This window comes from Pinus tabuliformis, chromosome 7 (assembly GCF_031772625.1).
Source record: "Pinus tabuliformis cultivar Carrire ecotype Pingquan chromosome 7, CPIR1, whole genome shotgun sequence".
NCBI lineage: Eukaryota > Viridiplantae > Streptophyta > Pinopsida > Pinales > Pinaceae > Pinus > Pinus tabuliformis.
The window spans coordinates 887,748,313-887,771,634 of NC_142293.1; the positions used below are offsets into that span (position 1 = coordinate 887,748,313).

General features: G+C 39.7%; 1 protein-coding gene across 3 annotated transcripts in view; it reads right to left on the reverse strand.

Annotated features, from left to right (window-relative positions):
* LOC149250448 (uncharacterized) overlaps window positions 1-23,322 on the reverse strand; it is a 549,018-nt gene that overhangs the window by 401,845 nt on the left and 123,851 nt on the right. For all 3 annotated transcript variants that reach the window (XM_089459091.1, XM_089459093.1, XM_089459092.1), the window contains exon 3: window positions 14,975-15,087. In XM_089459091.1, the coding sequence (XP_089315217.1) occupies window positions 14,975-15,087 (113 nt within the window). The remainder of the gene's footprint in view (window positions 1-14,974; window positions 15,088-23,322) is intronic.

Sequence of the window (23,322 nt, forward strand, 5' to 3'; positions counted from 1 at the left end):
GTTGATCCCACCTTATACAGGCAACTCATAGGGTCCCTGATGTATTTGGTCAATACCAAGCCAAACATTTGTTATGCTATCAACACCCTTAGTCAGTTCATGGTGGAGCCGAAGAGGGCACACTGGGCAGCAGCCAAACATGTTCTCAGGTATATACAGGGAACAATCCATAATGGACTCTTTTACACCACGAGTAAGGATATCAGATTGAGATGATTCACTGATGCAGATTGGGTTGGAAGTTTAGTAGATCGAAAAAGTACCTCTGGGTATTGTTTCAACATTGGATCAGGAATGACCTCCTGGTGCAGTTGGAAACAGAAGTCCGTAGCTCTGAGCTCAACTAAGGCAGAATATATGGCTGCAAGCACAGCGTCGTGCAAGGCCATATGGCTTAGAAAACTGCTTGTGAACCTAGAAGAAAGATGGAGGCAATCGGGATCATGTGATAATCAGAGTTGCATCAAGCTCTCTCAGAATACAGTGTTTCACGATCGGTCAAATCATATTGATATCCGGAGTCACTTTGTCAGAAACTGTGTCCAATGAGGAGCTATACAGTTGAGTTACACTCCTACAGGAGAATAGGTGGCAGACATCCTCACCAAGGCCCTTGGAAGAACAAAGTTTGATTATCTCAGGGAAAAGATGGGGATGATAAAGAATCCATTTCAATAGCAGAAATGGGGGTGATGTTGCAGTGCAGTGGGAGTCAGCAGTAGCACGATGCAACGTGATGAGGAGAGGTTGCAATGCAGATGCAGTGTTGGGAAGTAGGACCAACAACAGCACGGATGCAGAGGGAGTTGCAGTGCAAATGCAGTGTTGGGAGAAAGGACTAGCAGCAGCAGGGATGCAGAGGGAGCTGTCGTACGGATGCAGCAGTGGTAAAGGCAGAGCCATGGGCAGCAGTACAAGATGCAGCAGTGCAGAGGATGGTGGGCGAGGAGGCCTAGCATTAGCACAAGTACCGGTGTTGTATGGTCAGAGTGATGCTCAGTATGGAAAATTAATAGAGCACAGTCCTCGCTAAGAGGGAGTGTTGATTTGGGGTAGCATCGGATGTGCTCTAGCCATGAAAATTGGTGGAGAGGCTAAAGCACATGAGATCTCCAAGACTTGGAAATGGTTTGGGCAGATTCTAACCAGTTTGGGATATATTAAAATAATTAATATTTTTAATGGAGTTCCTATGTCTAAACTTAGGAAAAATAAAATATTAATGGGTATTAATATAACACTAGTTTAAAAAGTTCCAAAAGTCATGGATCAAGCCAAATCTAATCTTAGCTGTTGATTAGAGATTTAATCTTGGCCGTTGAAGGACCAACAGGAAAAATATAAGAGGAGGCTTGAGGGTCAGTTGGAGAACATACTGAGGGAGCAGCAAGAGGCAGCGGGTATGGAACAAAGATTTGGGAACAGCTCCAGAAGACCAGCACAGAGGTTGGAGAGGTAGACAAAGAGCCTCTCAGGAAGATGCAAAGGCAGCAGACTACGCAGTCACTAGAGGGCCTGCGTGGGTGACGCAGAGAGGCCCAATGCTAACACACAATAGCAGGAGCTGACACAGAGGGTCTGGGAGCTGCGCAAAGGACAACAAGCCTGATGCTGAGACTGGGAGAAGCGCTGGAGAATTTTTCCCTGTTGGGTAAGCTAGTTTGGCACCCAGTTGTACTAAAGAATTGTTAAATAATAAAATCCTCCTCTGCTGCACCGGTTTTCCCACATTGGGTTTTCCCGGGGACAATTGTCCAAAAATATTTGTGTTGATGTGTTGATTCTTGTGCATGTGTTTGTTTCTGTATTATGGTGTGATATCTGCAACAGAATTTATTTTAATGTTTATTGAAGGGTTTTCATAAATAACTTATTGAGAAATAAGTAGGTAAAATAAATCAGTGGTTGCAGTGATAGAATTTTCACAATGGTGTGGCTCCTCCTGCAAGTTGTGGCCCTTCATCTTCGTGGCCTGCTTCTAGCTCACTCTCCTCCCCTAGCTCACTATCTGAGTACACCTCAATGTAATGAGCCTTACCCTTGGTGCACTTGTGCCCTAGTGCCCAAGGCCCCTGGCATGTGAAGCATAGATTCCTTCTCCGAAGGTCCCTCCTAGTCTCATCATCCAACTGGCCACACCCAACCTCCTTCAGAGGCTAACGAGTGTCTCTGCTCCCTTGAGGAACCAACAGTATGGTGGGTACAGGAACTCGGGTCTTGGGCACTGCGTTAATCATGTCCCGGGACTTGGAGATAGTGTCCATCAATGACGTGGGCTCATAGGCCCTCACCCATCTGTGCAAGGGTTCAACTAACCCCTCCACAAACAACATAATTAATCGAGCCTCTGAAATATCTGATACCATCATGGCCAGCCTCTAGAACTCTGAGATGTAGACATTTGTGCCGCCTGTCTGCCTCAAGTGGGCCAACTCCCTGAAATGTAGCTCGGGGTCCTTCCTTTCAAATCTCTCAATCATTCGCCTAGTGAACTCGATATAAGAAGTTATATGGATGTGCCCTAGTGTGATCAGACCGTGGTACCACCACTCATGTGCATCCCCCTTGTCATGTCCCTTCTCAAATACATTTGTAACAAGCTGCTGCTACACAATTGTGCACAATTTTGGCTAAGGAAGAGAACCCATCATTTTCGACTTAGGGACTTAGAAGGCAATTCGACTTTATTTGGTTGATAGTGGAATGTGGGGACCACCCACATGGGAGTTCGAATTAGCCCATTCGAATAGCTTGGGGGAAAGTCGAATAGGTGGATGGAGGGGCGCACATGAAGCTAGGGAGGCCCAAGGAGTTATAAGGAGGGAGCAACTCTCATGTTGGATTCATTCTTACACCTTGCAATCAAAATTACTTGACTATTCGCTCTGTTGTTTAGTTGAGTCAACAGGTTGTTTAGCCATGAATCTCTCAAGCAGGCGATTCAACCTCTACTTCAGGGGACCATCCGTGCCCGTCCTAGAGAGGCAGTTCCATAAGTATTTTAGGAGTTTCAGGAGTGTGTTACAACACTACCATTCAGCCACAACAGGGAGTGTGTATTTCTAGCTAGCTGAAGAACACGGAGGGGGAGTTTGAAGCTATCAGTGATCAAGCATTTGTCAGGAGAGTTAGAGGATTGGGAGAGCAGCAAAGGGCCAGCCTTTCTTGGGAGTTTTGGAGCCAGCAGAGCCAGCATCCCAGTAGTTCAAATTGATGGGCTTGGGGACAGCACAGAGGGCCAGTCCAACAATTTCGTGAAGTTAAGGAGCAGGTGCCATAGGCTGGAAGCCCATCCAATAAGTCAGGGGATTGATAGTAGAGGTCAACCCAACACTTTGGGTCCATTTCTGGGAGGATTTACTGGCAAATTCCAGCAAGCCGGGTTTTGCAGTTGCAGCTGAAGCTGGGCTCCAAGGGGGTCGAATTTCAAAAGTCTAAACCAGCCAAATTCCTTCGTGGGTTTTTCTGGGTTTTTGGAGAGGAGTCAGTGGTTAAAGTTTCAGAATTTTCAAGATGTTATTTGGGCCTGAAATCATAATTCTTATAATAGGGCGAATTGCTAGTTAGCCAACGAATTCGCACCATTTTGTGGGGTTCGACTTTGGCTCGAAGATAGGCCAAACCCTTTCTGGGTTTTTGTGGGTTTTGGTCAAGGAGCTTGAGGTTTAATTTGCAGCATTTTCTGAGCATCGAAGGTGGATTTTCTTGTAGTCCCTTTCCAGCCAGCAGTGTAGTTTTTTTAGCAATGCAGACCATGAGAGGAGCAGTCATTTCCAGCATTTGAGATCATTGTATTATCACTTGGGTTTTGTCACACTTGCCATTAAGGCAAGCCCAAGTTCATTCCTCCATACTATTGTATTTGCTCCATTGATTAATAAAATGGCTCAGCTGGTTATTACTTCTGGATTTTTTATGAGCATTTGTTGATTGTTTAAAATTTATGTGTTGTAAATCGTTTTTGCTTTGCATATCACTGTTTATTTAAGTTTGGAACATTACACCCCTCTAGATACAACGTAGCAAACCGAATAGTGTTAGTCTCTCGCATGGGGTTCAAGTGAAAGTATCTAGCTTATGAACCCAAGTTCTGGTTGAATTTTTAGCTGACCCATCATAATTGGGGAGTGTACTTTCCCCACCATCTTCAGCACCTCCTTTGAAATGAGCCCCAACTCCTGTGGCACGCATGTTCTTGAGGTGGAGGTATTCCCCAAAATACATCACCCTCCTGATCCTCGCATCTAGCCTCTCATACTCGTCAATACCTAAGGCAACTGAGTTCACTGGATCTGCAACAGGGTCAAGCTCCCTCTCATGCTCAAGATCGTCCACAAAATGGGGCATGTAGCCTATTTGGCCATGCAGATGGGTATGAGGTGGCTAGTACATACGACGTACGACTTCCACCCCCTGATTTGGAACCCCCATCACCTTGGGGTTCTGCCCTTGGCCTGTCATTCACATGTAAGCCCATCACCTGCTGCATCATGTCCATCATAAGTTGGCCTTGCCTCAACATCTGTTGGTTGGTCCTCAGTAACTCCTCTAGAATCTAGTTTTGTCCTCCCTGTCTAGGTTGCTCCAAAACCTCTTAGTTCTCCATGTACCCTCTGAAATTCTTCAACTTTATGTTAGAAAATGGGTCATGTGCTCCCTCTCTGCCTCGAATTCTACCTTTACCTCTTCCTCCCTGCCCTCTCTGAAAAATAACTGCTTGGTACCTAGGTGGCATCACTCGCTCTTATCTCCCCACACTGGCCAAGAACATGCTTTGATACCATTGTAATATTACTAATGGAATTATTCAGTAAATAACAGTATCATGCATTAGACAATAGCAGAGAAATTATAAACAATACAAGTCACAAACACCCAACACAAATTTCAAAACAACAGTTGAGCCATTTTATTAAAAATTTGAATTGGATGGAGTATAACAACGGGAAGAAAAGCACCTAGGCTTGCATAAGCAAGTTGAAGCAAACCTAGATGAGAGAGATGCCCCCAATGAACAAAAAACTTCGACCCCAAATGGCCTCCGCGCTGACCCAGGAATTGGTAACTGCTGCTATCAGAAAATGGCTCGAATCTCCCATTGAAGTGCCTGGAATGCTTTGAAATTGAAGTTGTACCCTCTTCTAAAAATACTCCACCACACCCAGAAAGGGATTGGCCCAACTCTCAACCACCAGCAAACCCACAAAATGGTGTGAATTGCCCAGTGAGACAAGCAACACGCACTCCTAGAAATCAGCTATTAATTCCCTCCAAATGGCACCACAAAACTCTGCCCAACTCAAGGTAATTCCCTTCTCAATTTTCCTCCTCAATTCCTGCCCCTTATCTAGCCAAAATTTGCTTGCTCCAAGCCCTGCGAAATTGCTAATAAATTATGCTTACGCATGCCCTAGGAGACCCAAATTCACTCACCAAAATTCCCACACACTCTAGGCTGCAAACCACCACAATTCTTCAGCAATATGTACTCTGTTGTTAAAGAGAGATTCCATACAGGCTGGCAGAATTTTTATGCTAGTGGAAAACCCTGTGAACAATTTATGAAACCAACGTTTCGAACTAGCTAGTCCAAAACGTTGGTTTCATAAATTGTTCACAGGTTTTTCCATTAGCATAAAAAATCTATACTCTGGATCATCAGCCACAAATTTCCCAGAAATTATCTCTCCCTCTGAATGACTCCCCCAAGTGGTACCACTTCCCTTCTGCATCCTGGAACTCGTAGATCTGGGCACAAAACACAATACCCTGCTCCAAAAACTCGTTGAAGTGCAAGGAAAACTCCCCTAGGGTGGCACTCTTGGTCCACCAAAGCAAGAATTGATATTTCCGCCCAGAAATCTCTTTGTGCTAAGCAACGCTTGTTCACCTAGCTGAATAGCTAAAGTAAACAATTAAGTTCAAATGTAAAATTGACAAAAGCCCCAAACAATGGCCCTCAGTTTTTATTTAAACTTGTTGCCTCAACTGTCCATTGGTGGGGCCCAAAATACACTACCCCGAATTTCCTTCCATTCTCTCTCTCTCTCAAGTGTGTACTCCTCAAGGGGGTGTGTATTCCTTGTGAGTGGCCCCCACATCCACCAAAACTTTAATTTTCCTCATCTCCTAAGTCAAACCTCCAAAAATGCATATTAATGCCAAAAATAAATCAAAATTAGTGACCCTCCTTCATGCTTAGGAAATTGGGGATATTACAAATTCTCCTTGATAATCCTTTTTCCTTTTTTTGACTTTTACTAGGATAGGTCTATTTTAAATTGATTTGCTTGAATAAACAAAAATGTTTGTAGGGTTTCCTTTTGGGGTTCCATGACCAAAAAAGGGGCTCCAATCTTTGAAATGTCATAACTCCTTAACTGTGAGGATCCACGGGGCATGCAACCTAGTGTTAGAATCGACACGATGAACAACATCCAACAAAGGTGACCTTGACTCCAAATATCGTGATTTGCCATGTCATATTAGTCAACAAAAGCGGGACTTCTAGGGCTTCCCAAGGCTTCTTGTCCTTTGGAGCTTCCAATCGATGTAAACTAGACAAATATTAAGAGCATTCAAAGACGGATGTTGGCCTCAATGAGAAAACCATTCAACAAAGTTATCTCCTAAGGGTCACCCACTTTTGGTGGTTAACAGTCACCTAGGCCAACTCAGATTTCTTCCCTTTGGAAGCCTAGTTGTTATTAAAGGAAGGCCCCATTGTATTGGATTTGTTAGTTTTTGTAGCATCAGATGTGTTCCAGCTACGAGATTTTGTGGAGAGGCTAGAATACATGAGATCTCCAAAACCCATAAATCGTTTTTGGAAATTCAACCTAGAAGTGTCTCAATTAGATTATTAACCAATTTTTAAATATTTCCTAAGTCTAAACTTAGGGAATATGGTTAATTAATCAGTATTAATTTAGATAAGGCGTGAATCACCAAGAAACTCACTCGGATCGACCCAAAAATGATCGTAGCCATTGATTAAGTTTTAATCTTAGTCATTGGTGCTCCAACAATGGATTATAAAAGAAAGTCGATGTGGTGATGGAGACCATCCAGTGCAGATACTTTGTTGCTCAGACAGTCCAATTTTCACAGTAGCAGCAGCTCAGCAGAGAGAATAGAGCCAGAGGGTGAGTAGCAAGTGAAAGAGGAGAGTAGTAACATTCTGGGAGGAACTTTTTCAATTCCCGATAGAGTCCAAGGAAGGAAGGCCGAAATCCTTAGAGGGCCAGTGTAGGCACTGCGCAGAGGATGACGCAAGCATCTCAGCGCAGAGGCTGGGGAAGCTATTTCAGAGGCAGAAAATAGCTATGGGGTGAGAGAAAATTCTCACAATATTTTTGCCAGTATTTTCTTCAAATTCGATTTCCAGCTGGGCATCTAATTTATTGCACTCAGAATTGTTGTTGAATATTAATAATAAAACCCTCATCTCCTGCACCGGTTTTCCCAAGTTGGGTTTTTCCAAGGACAAGTGTACAAAAAGAACTGTGTCAAAATTATTGTGCGCTAGAATTTCTCAGTTTCCAGTATTTTATTTTCCGCAATATTTTTATGGCGAAAATTGCAGCAGTGATTTTAATCGTTATTTGTCATAGCAAATAAACCGCATAATTAATTTTTGAGTTAGAAGAATAATTTCCAGTAGTTGCAATAGATAAAATTTCACATGGTATCAGAGCTCAATTGATCAGTCGGGAAGCTCAGAAGCAGAGAAAGAAATTTCGTTGTTCAGAGGGAGTAGCAGATCGAAATTCCCAAAGAAACTATGCAGAGCCCAGAACAAGCAAGTTACTAGGGAAGAAGTTCGATTTTTCAGTTGAAAGGAAGCAAGAAAATTGAATTTCCCAAATTAGTGATTCCAACAGTCAGAGGGAGCAATTGCAGCTCATATTTTCACTGAGCAGAATCCTAGTTGGACTCGGAGAGTTTTTGCTGCAGGCTGTAGGGCAGAATCTGCGTTGGGAGAAAAGGAGTAATAGCACACTAAATTTGTTCAAGTATAGCCATCGACAGAAGTAACATTCAAGAGACTTCAGATTTGTCTTCCAGATTGGAAGACAAATTTGCTTGCATAGAAGGATCAACTTCACAAGGAGTCTGGTATATAGACAATGGAGCTTCAGCTCACATGACAAGGGTTAGAGAATATTTCTCTAGCTACAAAGAGGAGCAGATGGATTTCTAGATTACTATTGGAAATAGAACGAAATGTACTCTAGTAAGGAGAGGTACCATAGATTTTCACGGGGAGTCAAGAGCAAGCACCAGCGCTTCAGAGATATTGCATGTGTCAGGATTAGGTATGAACCTTATTTCAGTATCCTAGTTACAGGATAAGGGGTATGATATTCACTTTATAGGGAAGAAAGTGTATGTCAAACACCCGAGCTGGAAAAAAGTATGACATATTAGAGTTCGATGTAACAGATTGTACCAGTGATAAATCGATTCTCCAACAACACTGATAGGCAATAATAGTAGCAGTGAGAAGGGCTGAATGAATTATGCACAAGAGAATTGGACATCTACACCATGGAGGACTCGGGATGCTCAAAGAAACCGTAACAAGGGTTCCTAAACTTGGAACTGAACACGATGATGTGTGCAAAGGGTGCATTCCTGGGAAGTATGTTAGGGCAACATTTCCAAGAAGTGACAGCAGCGCTGATGGCGTGTTAGAACTTATACACTCAGATATTTGCGGCTCGATGACCACTAGAAAACCTAGATCTACTTCTTGAAGATTAAGGATGAGGTCTTCGATCGTTTCAGAGAGCTTAAAGCTCTTGTGGAGAATGTGACAGGGAAGAAGATCAAGGTGCTTCACTCAGATAATGGTGGAGAATATATTGATAGAGACTTCACATATTTTTATGCAAAGGAAGGCATCAAGAGAGAATGGACAGCTCCATATAATCCACAGCAGAATGGTGTATCGGAGCAGAAAAATAGAACCATTGTTAGAGCTACAAAGGCTATGTTATACTAGGATCTACCTAGATTTCCGTGGGCAGAAGCATGTAACACGATAGTGTATATTCATAACAGGGCTCCTCATAGAGAATTGGGGAAGAAAACGCCAGAAGGAGTCTTCACAGGGAAGAAGCCAGAAGTCAACCACCTCAAAATGTTTGGCAGCATTACTTATTTCACGTGCCAGATGATAAAAGGACCAAACTGGATCAGACTGCAAAGAAGGGGTTTTTCGTTGGCTATAGCGAAACCTCAAAGGCATTCAGAATCTACATTCCGAGCAGTAGGAAGATAGTAGTAATGCGAGACGTGAAGTTGATGGAGGACTGAGCTTTCAGGAGGTCTCGTGAAATGCTTACAGGTGATCAGAATCAGTCAGCAGAAGCTCCATTAGTCCAGCAGCAGGGGCAACGAGTGGGACAAGCAGGGGGACAGTCACAAGGGTAAAGCACTGTGACCAGTACCAGTATTTCCTCAGGTGCAGGAAATCCAGGGAGTTCTCAGCAGATGGAGCAACAGAGACAAGATGAGGAGGAGCTGGCAGAACCTCCCACAACTAGTGGTCAAGCTAGCAGAGAAGTTCGTTAGACATTAAGAGATGCAGAGGAGTTTATTGGAACTCCTAGGACGAGCAAGAGACAACACAGACAACCTGACAGGTACCAAGCACTAGTAGCCCAAGTTGCAGAACATTCCATCTTTCAAGAGGCCGCACAGCATCAGGTGTGGATAGATGCCATGGTAGAAGAGTATAGCTCTATCATGACGAATGATGTTTGGGAGGTAGTGCCCAAGCCTAAAGACAGATCAGTTGTAGGTTTGATGTGGATCTATAAGATCAAATATGCGGCAAACGATAGTGTTGAAAAGTACAAGGCTAGGTTCATCGCAAAGGTGTTAAATTGGCAACTAGGGCCACACTCCATGTGGGTCAGCTTATTTATGGCAGCTGATATTTTTATTGGATCCCTCTCGTCGAGAGGTGTAGGATTGATCTAAAGATCATCCGATTCCGATAAGTATTTATGCAGATATGAATTTATTTTGATTATGGATTTATTATCTAGCAAACCAGCTACTTATGTAGGCTCAAGAAGCCCAAACGTCATGTCTACTCAACCTATACGTTTTGGTATAAATAGAAGAGGATTTGAAGTCGTTTGTACACTCTTGATGTGATCTCTTCTCCACGTCTGGGTTTTTGGAGAAGGAGAAAACGCTAAGAGTATTTGCTATGATGCCCTAGCCGCAGTAGCATAATGATCTAGATCTAAACACTGCTATGGAAGAAACCCTAGAAGCTGTCACTAAATATGCAGCAATAGGAAGGCTCAAGATCTCATAACGTAGTCCAAGAAGAAACCTACGTTGCCTTACAGATCTGGTAGCGTAGAACAACAAGCAGCGTGTAATCTGGGCAGCCATGGCATTATGATGAAGTGCAGTTATGGTGAACACTGTGGCATTATGGTGAAACGCAGTCCTGGCAATGTCTAGATTGAAGCAACAGTCAACGTGATGAAAATGCCGCAGATAGCATAGGCTTGTTCATGGTGAGATATGTATGCAAACGTTGTTCATATATTAAACGTTGTTCATGTTATATATCCAACACTGTTCATGTTATATATCAAATGTTGTTCATGTTATATATCTATAAGTTGTTCACGTTCAATTATACACAGTCATATATGGAACCATGTTATATGAAACCACGTATATATACGCAATATGGAACCACGCTATACGTAGTCCATACAACGCATTATGTACATACGCTGGATATATACGTTGGGCATCATGTATATAGCCTAGAAATATATACGCTAGGCATTCATATAATATACCACGCAATCATACACAGTCATGAGGATATCCACACTGCTGATGAGGATGATCCACGCAAGTATATCCACGTAGGCTTAGTAGGCACGCAGGCCCTAATCTCGTAGTTAGTGAAGACTCCATCAACGAAACTCCTACAACGCTGTAAATGGAGACATCTAAGCACAGCTATGAGATCTGTTCTTGTTGTCAAAAGTTGAGACAGAACTTTGCATTTGAATTTTGGGCACATGTATACACTATAACGAGAGGAACAGAACTTGGGTTTCATCTCTGTAACCTCCTTGGTGATATTCACCTCCATGAATGGGATCAATGAAACCTTACAGCAGTGCTAACCCCACAGCCATACTAAAGGAATATATTACAATGAAAAGATCGGATCTGTCATTCTTAGCATTCTTGTTGATTTGGGGTAGCAATGTGATGCTGTATAATAAGAGCAGCATAACAGTCATTGAGTACACATCAGATAGGTGCAGATCCATGATGTTGAGAACAGCTCAGTGATACTTGGATGCAGCACTACATAATGAATGGGCAGCATCATGAAGCAGCACAACACATGGGCAGCATGATGTATGAGGTCATGGACAACATGATGTGTGGGCAGCACAATGATCATGAGCAGCATGATGATACAGCATGATGGTGCTACACAGTCAGGTGCAGCAAATGGACGAGATGCAGAACGATGATAGGTGAAGGAGTCACCTTGGAGAATCAGTTGAAGCAGAATGTCTTCAACTGATTTCATCGTTATAAGAAATGATCTATGCTAGATCTAGATAAATCAGAGTGTTGACTTCTGTTGTAAATGTACTATCTCTCTCTCTCTTTCTCTGTTGAACTTTGAAGAACATAAAACAAGAATTGATTAAGGGTTTCCCCACACCTTGTGGGGTTTGTCCCTGGCTTGCGCCACATCTTGTGTCCTCTTGTCTTGGCTTGTATTTTGCAATTTAAATTTATGTTCTATCTGCAGTTTACTGTATGCTGATGTGATTCCTAATATGGAAAAGAAATTAAATAAATTGCTCTAGCATAGAACATACCTAAATTTAACAAAAGGGGTATGCACAAAAGGAAGGGATAGATTATGAGGAAACCTTCACCCCAGTTCCAAATACACTTCTATCTAGTCAGTTAAATCTCTAGCAGCTCAGATGGGATGGAAGATTCACCAGATGGACGTCAAGACAGCCTTCTTGAACAGAGTGATAGAGGAGGAAGTGTACATAGAACAGCTAGAGGGCTTTGAGACTCAGGAGAGTCGCACACGTGTGCAAATTGAAGAAGGCTCTATATGGGCTCAAGCAAGCACCCAGGGCATGGTATTGTAGAATTGACACCTACTTGCAGCAGATGGGGTTCGTCAAGAGAGACACAGATCCCATCCTTTACTATTTGATGGTAGAAGATGAGCCCCTCATTCTAGCTTTGTATGTGGATGATCTATTCTTGGCAGGATCATCAGGGCTTCATAGAGGATTGCAAGAGGAACCTGGCAATAGAATTTGACATGAAGGATTTGGGGTTGATGCACTATTTCCTAGCATTGGAGGTGTGGTAGAAGGATGGGGAGATCTTCCTTGGGCAAGGAAGATACGCTATAGATATTCTAGAGAAGTTCAAAATTCAGAATTGCAGGCCCATGTCTACACCCATGATTACCAACTGGAAGAAGATAGATACATCAGATGACAAGGATGTCAACCCCACCATGTATAGACAACTCATTAGGTCCCTCATGTATTTGATCAACACTAGGCCAGATATTTGCTTCGCAGTCAATGGCCTTAGTCAGTTCATGATGGAAGCGAAAAAGGTACATTGGGCAACACCGAGGCATATTTTGACGTATATTCGCGGCTCAGTCGAGTATGGGTTGAAATATACTGAAGAGGATGACATCAGACTTTGTGGATACACAGATGCAGATTAGGCACGCAGTTCAGTGGACAAGAAAAGTACGTCTGAGTACTGCTTCAGTGTTGGATCAGGGATGGTTTCTTGGTGTAGCAGGAAGTAGAAGTCAATAGCACTGAGTTCTGCAAAAGCAGAGTATATGGCAGCCAACACAGCTACGTGTGAAGCTATATGGCTTTGGAAGCTGCTAGTAAGCTTGTTTAGGCAGAGGATGGAGGCGATCAATGTCTATTGTGATAATCAAAGTTGCATAAAGCTCTCTGAGAATCCAGTGTTTCATGACAGGTCGAAGCACATCGATATTCGGTGTCACTTCATCAAAGATTGTGTACAGCGAGGAGCAGTCCAGCTACAGTATGTTCCCACAGACGAGCAAGTTGCAGATATAGTCGCGAAAGCTCTAGGGAGAGCTAAGTTCGTCTATTTTAGAGAACATATGGGTATAATGGAGAACCCATTTCAGTAGCAGGGGCAAGGTATTTTGGTTGTTGCAGATGTTGCATTTGTAGTAGCAACAGATGAGAGGGAGTTGCAGTGCAGATGCAGTGTTGATAGCAGTATGGCAGGGTCAACAGCAACACAGATGCATCGTATATCAGAGTTGCGCAATAGTTGGTGGCCAACAACAGCCAGACATCAACAGCATAACAAGAGATGATGCAGAGACAGAGTGTTGCTACAGGAAGCAACAATGCTAGAACACATTCCTTGCTAAGAAGGAGTGTTAGTTTTTGTAGCATCGGATGTGTTCTAGCCACGAAAGTTTTTGGAGAGGCTGGAGTACATGAGATCTCCAAAAACCTGAAATCATTTCAGGAAATTCCGCCTAGAAGTGTCTCAATTAGATTATTAACCGATTTTTAAATATTTCCCAAGTCTAAACTTAGGGAATATGGTTAATTAATCAATATTAATTGAGATAAGGCATGAATCATCTAGAACCTCACTCAGTTCAACCCAAAAATGATCCTAGTCATTGATTAATTTTTAATCTTGGTCGTTGGTGCTCCAACAATGGATTATAAAAGAAGGTCAATGTGGTGATGGAGACCATCCAGTGCAGATACTCAATTGCCTAGACAGTTCAATTTTCTCAGTAGCAACAGCTCAGCAGAGAAGATAGAGCCAGAGGGTGAGTAGCAAGTGGAAGAGGAGAGCAGTAGCATTCCGAGAGGAAATTTTTCAGTTCCTAGAAGAGTCGAAGGAAGGAAGGCCAAAATCCTCAGGGGGCCAGCTTAGGCATTGCGTAGAGGGTGACACAAGCATCTCAGTGCAGAGGCTAGGGAAGCTATTTCTGAGGAAACAATAGTTCTAGGGTGAGAGGAAATTCTCACAATATTTTTTCCAATATTTTCTTCAGATTAGATTGTCAGCTAAGCATCTAAATTATTGCACTCAGAATCGCTGCTAAATATTAATAATAAAACTCTCATCTGCTGCACCGGTTTTCCCAAGTTGGGTTTTTCCGGGGACAATTGTCCAAAAATAACTGTGTCAAAATTATTATGTATGTGCTAGAATTTCTCAGATTCCAGCATTTTATTTTCCGCATTATTTTTATGGTGAAAATTGCAGCAGTGATTTTAATTGTTATTTGTCATAGCAAATAAACTGCATAATTAATTTTTGAGTTAGAAGAATAGGTTCCAGTAGCTGCAATGATAAAATTTCATAGGATTACCCAACCTAAAGCGAGGGACGTAGCTATTGAGGTGATAATGACAACTCTTCCAAGTTACACTTGAGCTTAGGACTTAGTGAAGGCTTTGCACTAAGGGGTATGAGTTTAGGTGATAGCAAGCATCTAGCTTCAAACAATAAAAATTGTTATAACATTAACTTTATTCGTAAAATTCTCAAGTCATATTGATGATATTTTACATTAGCCATATATATGTTAGCCAAATGATAACATGTCAAGAACATTTAAATTTTAATATTTACTTCCATTAGTGGTCATCTTAACAATGTTTTGTGGTTAATCTACTAATAAATATTCTTCAATTTCCTATCAGGTCACCCTTTATGACAAGCATCTAATCCTGATTTACATTCAACTCTAAAAATCTACACATTCCCTAGAAATTTGTGAATCCAATATCTTCTCTTGGAACTAACCAGAATTCTCTTGGCTTTCCATCTCACCAACTTTCATCCATTACACTGGAATTCCAATTAGAAAATGAAAAACAACAACATCTAAGCTTACCGCATAAGCCATAGAAATGCTGAAAATGCTCCCTTGACTTAGCATATTTGAAATGGTACGAGCCACATAGTATGCATACACTAAAGGTTTGGTATCATTAAAAGACAACAGCACTGAAAAAAGAAAAGACAGAGTCAGTATCATTGTCTAGTTGTCATTATTAAAAATCACAGATTTGAATAAATAGAAAGAAAAAGAAAATTCCCCGCTTGTTTTTAACTCCAATAATATCTCCAAAAGGACAAACAACACCACATGTTCCAAAAAACAACTAAACAAACAAAACAGAAACAAAAGCAGAATATTGTAGTGAGCACATATTTGCTTTTTGGTGAAATTAAGGTAATATAAAAATCAATTAAATTTGAAAATTAATTTATTAACTATGGATTTTCATAATTATTAGCCAATCTATATAAGTAACTCGGAGAATTTACCTTGTCAACTATATTAAAAATTAAAAGAATTCACCTTTTCATCAACCATACAAATCTAATCATTGGACAACTATACAGATCTTTGAAAAATCAATAATTTTTTCTAATTTATTTCAGAGCTACAGATGTCATTAAGCTATATCCACATCATCAAGTTTTTTTTGGATGTGTGCCATGTCATTTCTTCAAGGTTGAACATACCCCAGGTGACCCTAGAGCTGCACTCCCAGCAGGAACACTATAGGAGGGCCCCTTGAAGTGTGCTCCCAAAAAACAGAACCGCGCTTCAACCTCATCGGATTTCATGTAGAGAAATGAAACGACCTATCTATAAAATAAATAAAAATAAATTATATTAATCTGTTAATAAAATAATAGTAATAAATTAAAGATAAAGTATTATATTAAAAACAAACAAAAGGATATTAAATCAAAAAATCAATATACCTTTTAAAAAAAGAAATATATATATATATATATATATATCACGTGACATGGGAAGGGTGTCACGAGAAGGTGAAGCGGAATATTTATATCACGTGACATGGGAAGGGTGTCACGAGAAGGTGAAGCGGTGGGTTGCAGGTTGAGGGAGCGACCACCGCCAAGAAACAGCATATGAGGAGCAGGGAACAATTTTGAGAAGGGGGGGAAACAAGAGGAAAAATTGGCACACAGAGTTCATGAGAAACAATTGAGCCTTGCTTGTTCTGAGGTTTCTGGGCACGGGGGAACAATCTGCTTCAACTGAGAAGCTTACTGGACTGAGTAAGAGAGGTTCTACTCAGTTCGGCTTGGGTGGTTTTGGTCTTTTGGTACCGAAGCAGGAGCAGTTTGAGGCATCATCAACCATAGGATTACAGGTAAGAAATCTCATTGGTTTTGTCAGTTAAATATATAAAACTCAAGAATTTTTATCACAGGCTCATGATGTTTAATTTTATAAGCCTTCATTGTTTCTGCAATGGCTGTAATATTCTGTTACTGTTTTTGCAATGGCTGTAATATTTTGTTACTGTTTTTGCAATGGCTATAATATTCTGTTATTTCATATTCTGTTCACAGGGAATAGTTGTTTAAATTATTCACAGTTCTTACATCTGGTATCAGAGCCAGGTTCAAACTCTCGGATCTATTAAGTTTGTTAAAATAACGTTGCTTGATCTAAAAACAAAGAATAACGAGTCAAGAGTTAAAAGTCTGTGACTATATATTAGAGAAAAGCCTTCCATTACAAGCATAATGAACTCTATCTGAAGAAGTAGTGATAGCGAGTGGAAGCATAATGAACTCTGCCTGAAGAAGTAGTGATAGCAAGTGCTCCACTGCTGCATATGCATCTTTTGACTGAAGAAATGCAACTAAAACCCTCTCCATTACTAAATACTTCTGTTTTCTGATGACTTAGAAAAGAGTTCTTATCCTGGAAAGGTAACTCTGTATCCGAAAAGAAGAAAGGTGATTAGTTTACATGTGCATGCTTTACCCAAGCATGGCTTGGGGCTAAGCAGTACTTTCCTTAAATACTTGACTACCCCATGACAAAATTCTTCAGAAGCCTGCCCCAGAGGTTAATTTCCTTATTATCATTGACATATGATCTATTGTTGTTGATGTACATCGCTGCAGTAGTTACTCTAGATACAGTAAAACATCTTTAGTTACACTATCGCTAATCCAGAAAAGTGTGCCATCTCTTCTTGAGTTATTTATACAATCCATGTCTTTGATTGACCTGCAAACAAAGGTTTCATCTTGTTCAGAAGCTGTAAAAATCTTGAGAGGAAAGCCAGTTCGCATCAAAAAAAAAAATAATAGACATGTTTATATACATTATAAAATTTTATTTAGAGTTGTTGTCAAGCTGAATGAATGATATATATTGCAGCCTAAATAATGGAAACTACATATTTCTAGAGCTAACCTTGGAGCCTCTCGAACTTCCGCTGAGGCCTACTGTGGCCTGGCTCGCGCAAAAGGGATAATCCAATGCACAGAAGCTTCCAAATTCTTCAAAAATTAATTCCCTCACCGCATCATGGTTTCAAAACCATGCTCGCTTCATCTGCTCTGTTCTGGAAACAAAAGGGATGAACGGCAGTGCCAAAAAAAAAAATCTTATATAACAGCGCTATGCGCTAGCTTCTTCAGGACCAGACATCAATAGCTGTCCTCACGCCAATCACCTCCGTGAAGTATGCAGGGGTGTTACTGTGAAGACGCGCCAAGGAAATAATTTTATTTTTTTAGGTGTCAAGCGATGAATTAATGTTCAAATTATATCGTGACCATATATTAAACTATATGATATGCCATATATATCAACGCCGGTGTAATGTCATAACTATATGCCACGGGTTCTAACCATATGCCACCGTCGGACTATGGTTCAAACATATATTATGTTAAAACCTTCAGTACCCATCGAATATAAGCTGTGGGGTCCAATGGTATAAAACTTGGTTAAAACCATATGTTATAAATGGTTCATATATATCCATTGGGCGATTTGTCATAACCATTATATAATGTAATAACCATTACTATAATGTAATTTATTAATTTATTAACTGTTCTTAATATGGTTCATATCAAATATATGATATATATATACAACATACAAAATACAGGAGCGTATGCGATGTAATTATTTAATGTATGTCATAAACCGCTGGATAACACCATAGCCGAAACCATATTATATGGTAATTCAAATCAAATATATGCGATATATTCAACCATATAATGCTGGAGTGTCGGGTGGGGAATTCGACCCATTGACCTCCCAAACATATAAGACTTCACCGCATACGGAATTTCCATTGTGCCATATACCTTCGGACCAGAGCGTCGGGTGGGGTTTCGATCAGCTGACCTCCCCATTACTATGTCGTTATATATATATATATATATATATATATATATATCATAATATATATGACGTAATATCAATGCCGTAATAGCTCATAAATTTTGTATCAAATTATACTTAATATATGATGCATCGTATTCATGCACTCGGTGAGGACTAAGCGAATTAAATTTTAATGTTTTAAATGATATATAATTATTTTAAGATTATTTATTAAAAAAATAAATTAAATAATTAAATAAAATAAAAAATAATATATATATATTAAAGAAAGATAGACTCAGTTGGCCCACTAAATAATAAAATGATTATATTTGAATACTCAGTATTCTCATAGTTTAACTTTAATGATTATTTTAAAAATATTAAAAGTACATGTATATTAAAATATTTAATCATCAACTTGGAAACGATATGCGAGTTAGTGGAGAATGTTTACTAAGAGAATGAATGTTATGAAAGAAACTTAGAAAAATTTGTGTTATATATCAACGCTTATAAAAACTCGTGCATTAAAATAAGTATTATTACGCATTAGGATAGGATTCCCTGCATTAGGACAAGGAGGTCACGAGACCACCCTCCTTGACCTCGGTACCAGTAAGATCTGCCTAGCAGGTAAAAAAATAGCAAAAAAAACTATACCCATTTATAAATGTGAAGTTGCAAAAACTATATGTTAAATCCAAATGTATACCTCAAATTTTTACAAATTTTATTATGTATACAGGAAACATTACGATGGTAAGGACATATGAGCGACGACGACGTGATCGGGCAGCATCACCGTCATTAATGCCACCACCGTCGTCATCATCATCTCCATCACCACCACCATCATCATCGCCTCCATCGAGACCATCATCAACACCAATCGCTCCAGTATCAGAGTTGACTGTGATAATGAACTCATTGGAAGCCTTATTGGAAACATTGAAAGGGTTAACAATGGCTAAGACCAAAGAAGAACCTCAACCCTTAGCAACCAATTCAACAGAACCAAAGAATTTTGAGTATAAAACATCAAAGGAAGATATTTCTAGGGAGCTACAAAAAATTAAACTCCTAGAATTTTCAGGAGGGCGAGCTAGAGAACGTGCTGAGGCATGGTTAGAAGGAATGAACAAATGTTTTAAATTAAGAGAATACTCTTCTTCTACAAAAACAAAAATTGTTGTATTTCAATTAAAGGAAAGTGCCTTGATTTGGTGGGGAAATTTGGAAAAACAACTACACCTCACAACAGATAATGTCACTTGGGAATTGTTCGAGGAAAGATTCTGTGCGAAGTATTTACCTCCTTATTTTCAAGAACAAGAAACCGGAGCCTTTCATACATTAGTTCAAGGTAATAAAACAGTGGAGGAATATGAGATAAGGTTTATGGAGCTTGTGAAATACATTCATTACTTAGATTCTGATGAACATCAGGGTGAACGCTTCATATTTGGGTTAAATCCTCGCATCAGGGCCTTGGTGAGGATGTCGAAACCATCATCAGTAGCTGAGGCGGTAGAATGTGGCCGTTATGCAGAAGAACATCTAGGAATCAAGAAGGATGCCAGGCCAGCAGAATCTTTACAATCAGGGTTTTCAGAAAAGACTCCCCTAAATTTCTTCAGGGGAGGTAGCTCAAGACCACCTTATGGTAATAGATTTACTCCAAGAAATATAGGAACAAGAGCTCCCATGGCAATTAAATACTATAGCTGTTGAATCATCAAACACAAGTCCATGGAAATCCCGTGGAACTGCTAATAGAGGAAGAAACTCAAGACGAGGCAACATGAGAGGACGAAGCTCTTTATCTAGAAATTCACAGTATGATTCAAGAGGACTGACTCAGGTAAACTGTTGGGGATGTGGAGGACCGCATTTTCAACATGATTGCCCAAAAACTTCATCAAATATATTGCATAGTACTGGAAAGGAACCAATACCAAATACCCAAGGCAATCATAGAATTCATGCTTTAGTCAACAACAATCAAGCAGCACATCAAACCACTATAGTGGAATCTTCAGGTATTATTAATGGTATAAAACTCAAAATCTTATTTGATATTGGTGCCACAGATAATTTTATTTCGCCATATGCATTAAACAAAAGTGGGTTGGCAGCTCGTAGACAAAATGATTTCAGACAAGTAGAAATGGCCACAGGAGAACTCCAATCCATAGACTTAAGTGTGGACCAATGCAAAATTGACCTAGGGGTTTGTTCGACTAAATTGAAAGTTTATGTCACAACCTTAGGGACTTATAATCTTGTCATAGGTATGGATTGGCTAGAAGCTCATCAAGCTTGGGTAGAATGTTATGGGAAAAGAATTCTAGGTATAAATGATGAAGGAGAAGCGATCCAAATTCAAGGTATCAAGAGAAAAGTATCTTTACACTATGTTGACCACTACGTGTCAACTACCCATAGCAGTACACCCCCTTTTCTTCGCAAAAGGGATAGCGCTTGAGCGACGTGTCTGTGCCTGTCATCATCAGCCCGATCATATTGTTTTGTAAACCTAGTCTGCATGTGTAAATTGTAAACAATCTTAGCAGAATTGAGTCACGTATGTAAATTGCCTAGGTGGACCTAATTTTCAAGTGATAATCTACGTTCCGGAAGGTTTTTTGTCTCACCGATCCATGATCGGCAGAGTTTTCCTTCAGCCTAACCCCAAAGCTAGAATGAATTTTGTCACTAGAATCCTAGGGGAATCCTTATGCATTGATCTGCTAGATTATAGTTGGTCACAGAATTGGGTGATCTATGAGGGTCTATGTCAAATGGGTTTTCCCCCCTTTGGATGTAAAATTGTAAAAGTCATGATGTAAAGTGTCTTGAGGGTTAGGAAATGTTTTAATCCCCTCATAGGTCCTAAGTCCTAGGTCCTAGGTGATTTTTCCAAAGGCTAAGTTCAAGGATCCATTTAAAAATAAAAATTGGAAAAAAAAAAATAATAATAATAATAAAACAATAAAAAATAAAAGATATAAATGATTAAAAAATATAAAAAATTAAAAATAAATAAATAAAAATAATAATAGAATAATAATAAAATTTAAAATAATTAAAAAATATAAAAATAAAATAAAATAAAAATTTTAAAAATAATAAAATAATAATAAGTCAAATTTTTGAGTAAATAAATGCTGAAGTTCAATTAAATGCATTTAAAAATTCGATGGATGAGATTAAAAGATATCTTGATCCTCATCAACGGTCGAGATCGTTTTGACATGGATCACTCGAACTAGCCGTTGGGAATTTTTCCTTTAAATAGGGTGCTAGGGGTCATTTGAGATCAGATTTGATCTGAAAGCCTGGTGCTAAAGAAAGCTCTATTGTAGTCATTTTTTTGCAATAAAGAAAGACTTTAGGGTTAAAATCTTGCTAGTGTTACTCTTCTGGAAATGCTGTAAGATGTTTTATTTTTCTGCATAATTTTATTTTCATCTATTGATTTTAGTTTGATGAAGATTGATTCAGCACAGGTATCTTCTCTGATCTCTGGGGTTTGAATGATAGTTTAGATTCTGAAATATAATGACAGGTATCTCGATTTGATCTAGATTTCACTATTGTTTTCTCCCTCTATGTTAATGGTTGATTTTAAGTTGGGCAGGAAATCTTAGTTTTGAGTTTACCAGACGTTAGAGGAAGTTCTCAGCTGAACCAGCCAACTTCTGGATTGCATTTCTAAAAGAGCCCAGCCAATTTTGATCCCGGGCTTATCATCTGAAATTTTTTATGAACGCATGCAGGGTCTTTCTGAAGCATCTCACATTAAATTAAAATTCTGAAAATATTTATGTGGCATAACGAGAAATCTGGCTATTTTAGAACCTGTAGTTTGTAAATATTGTAATTATTTAGTTAGGGTTTTCAGTTTTGTTTCTTGAATATATTATTTTTGGGTTTTCTGTTATTTGTCATTGCAGGTTGCAGGTACAGGCTTTGAGAATTTTTCAGGGTTTCCACCAGGCAATTTGGAGCAAGAAAGATTTAAAATTTTGATCAGGTTTCTAGACTGCGGGTTTGCAAACTGGATTTTCATTTCATAGAAAATTTTCGAATTTTTTTTTTTATAACAGGTTGTGGATTGCTACTTCACCTCCAAAAAGTTTTCTACCACTTGCAGCACACTGGCAGCATTCTTTTTCCCCTCTATGTTTTTCTTCCCAGCTATCCGCAGCAAGCTTCCTCAGCTCCATTCACGCTGCCCACATCAGCGTCATTCCCTCGTCATTTCTTTTCGAGTCCTTCTCATTCTGCCGTTCCAGCAAAACCACATCCCATACAACCGCCTTCGCTATCATCCCCTCAACCTGCAAAACGCCATCATCTGCCAAATCCCTGCACCCGCAATTTCTTTCTTTCCCCACTGCCTCATCTGCAACTTCATTGCTGTCGTTCTCCTGCAGCAAACTTGGTTTGAGGCTCCATCATCTACCCGTAGCCATACTCCATCGTATCCCAGCAGCCACAATACCTGTAAACAAAACTAAAAATATAAATTAAAACACACAATCAAAAAAAAAAAACAGCGCATTTCAGCCGCCACTCCAAAATCGAATTTCGCTGCCATACCTGCAATCTCAACCCTCACCCGCAGTCTATCTCGCCAGCAAACGCAGCGAACACAGTCCTTCCACGCTGGAGTTTCTCTGCCTGCCATCAAGCATCATTCCGCAAACCTGCAGCTACAAAGCAAACTCAACGCAAATCGATTTTCATTTGGTATAATTTTTGCCTTTGGATTTTGATTTTATATGTATTTCAATGATTTTAGTTTTGATTTCGTTTTAGTTTTAGTTTGATTTTTTTTTTTTTTTTTTTCATTTCATAAAAAAAAATTAAAACATTTTAAAATTTCAAAAGTCCAAAAAAAAAAAAAAAAAATCCCATTTCTTTTTTTTTTATGTTGTTTAGTTTTAAATTTCATAAAGTTAGAATATGGTTTAGATTAGAATTAAGTTTTATTTTTTTTGGTTTAGCTTTAGTTTAGTTTTATTTTATTCATATACGTTAGCTCATGG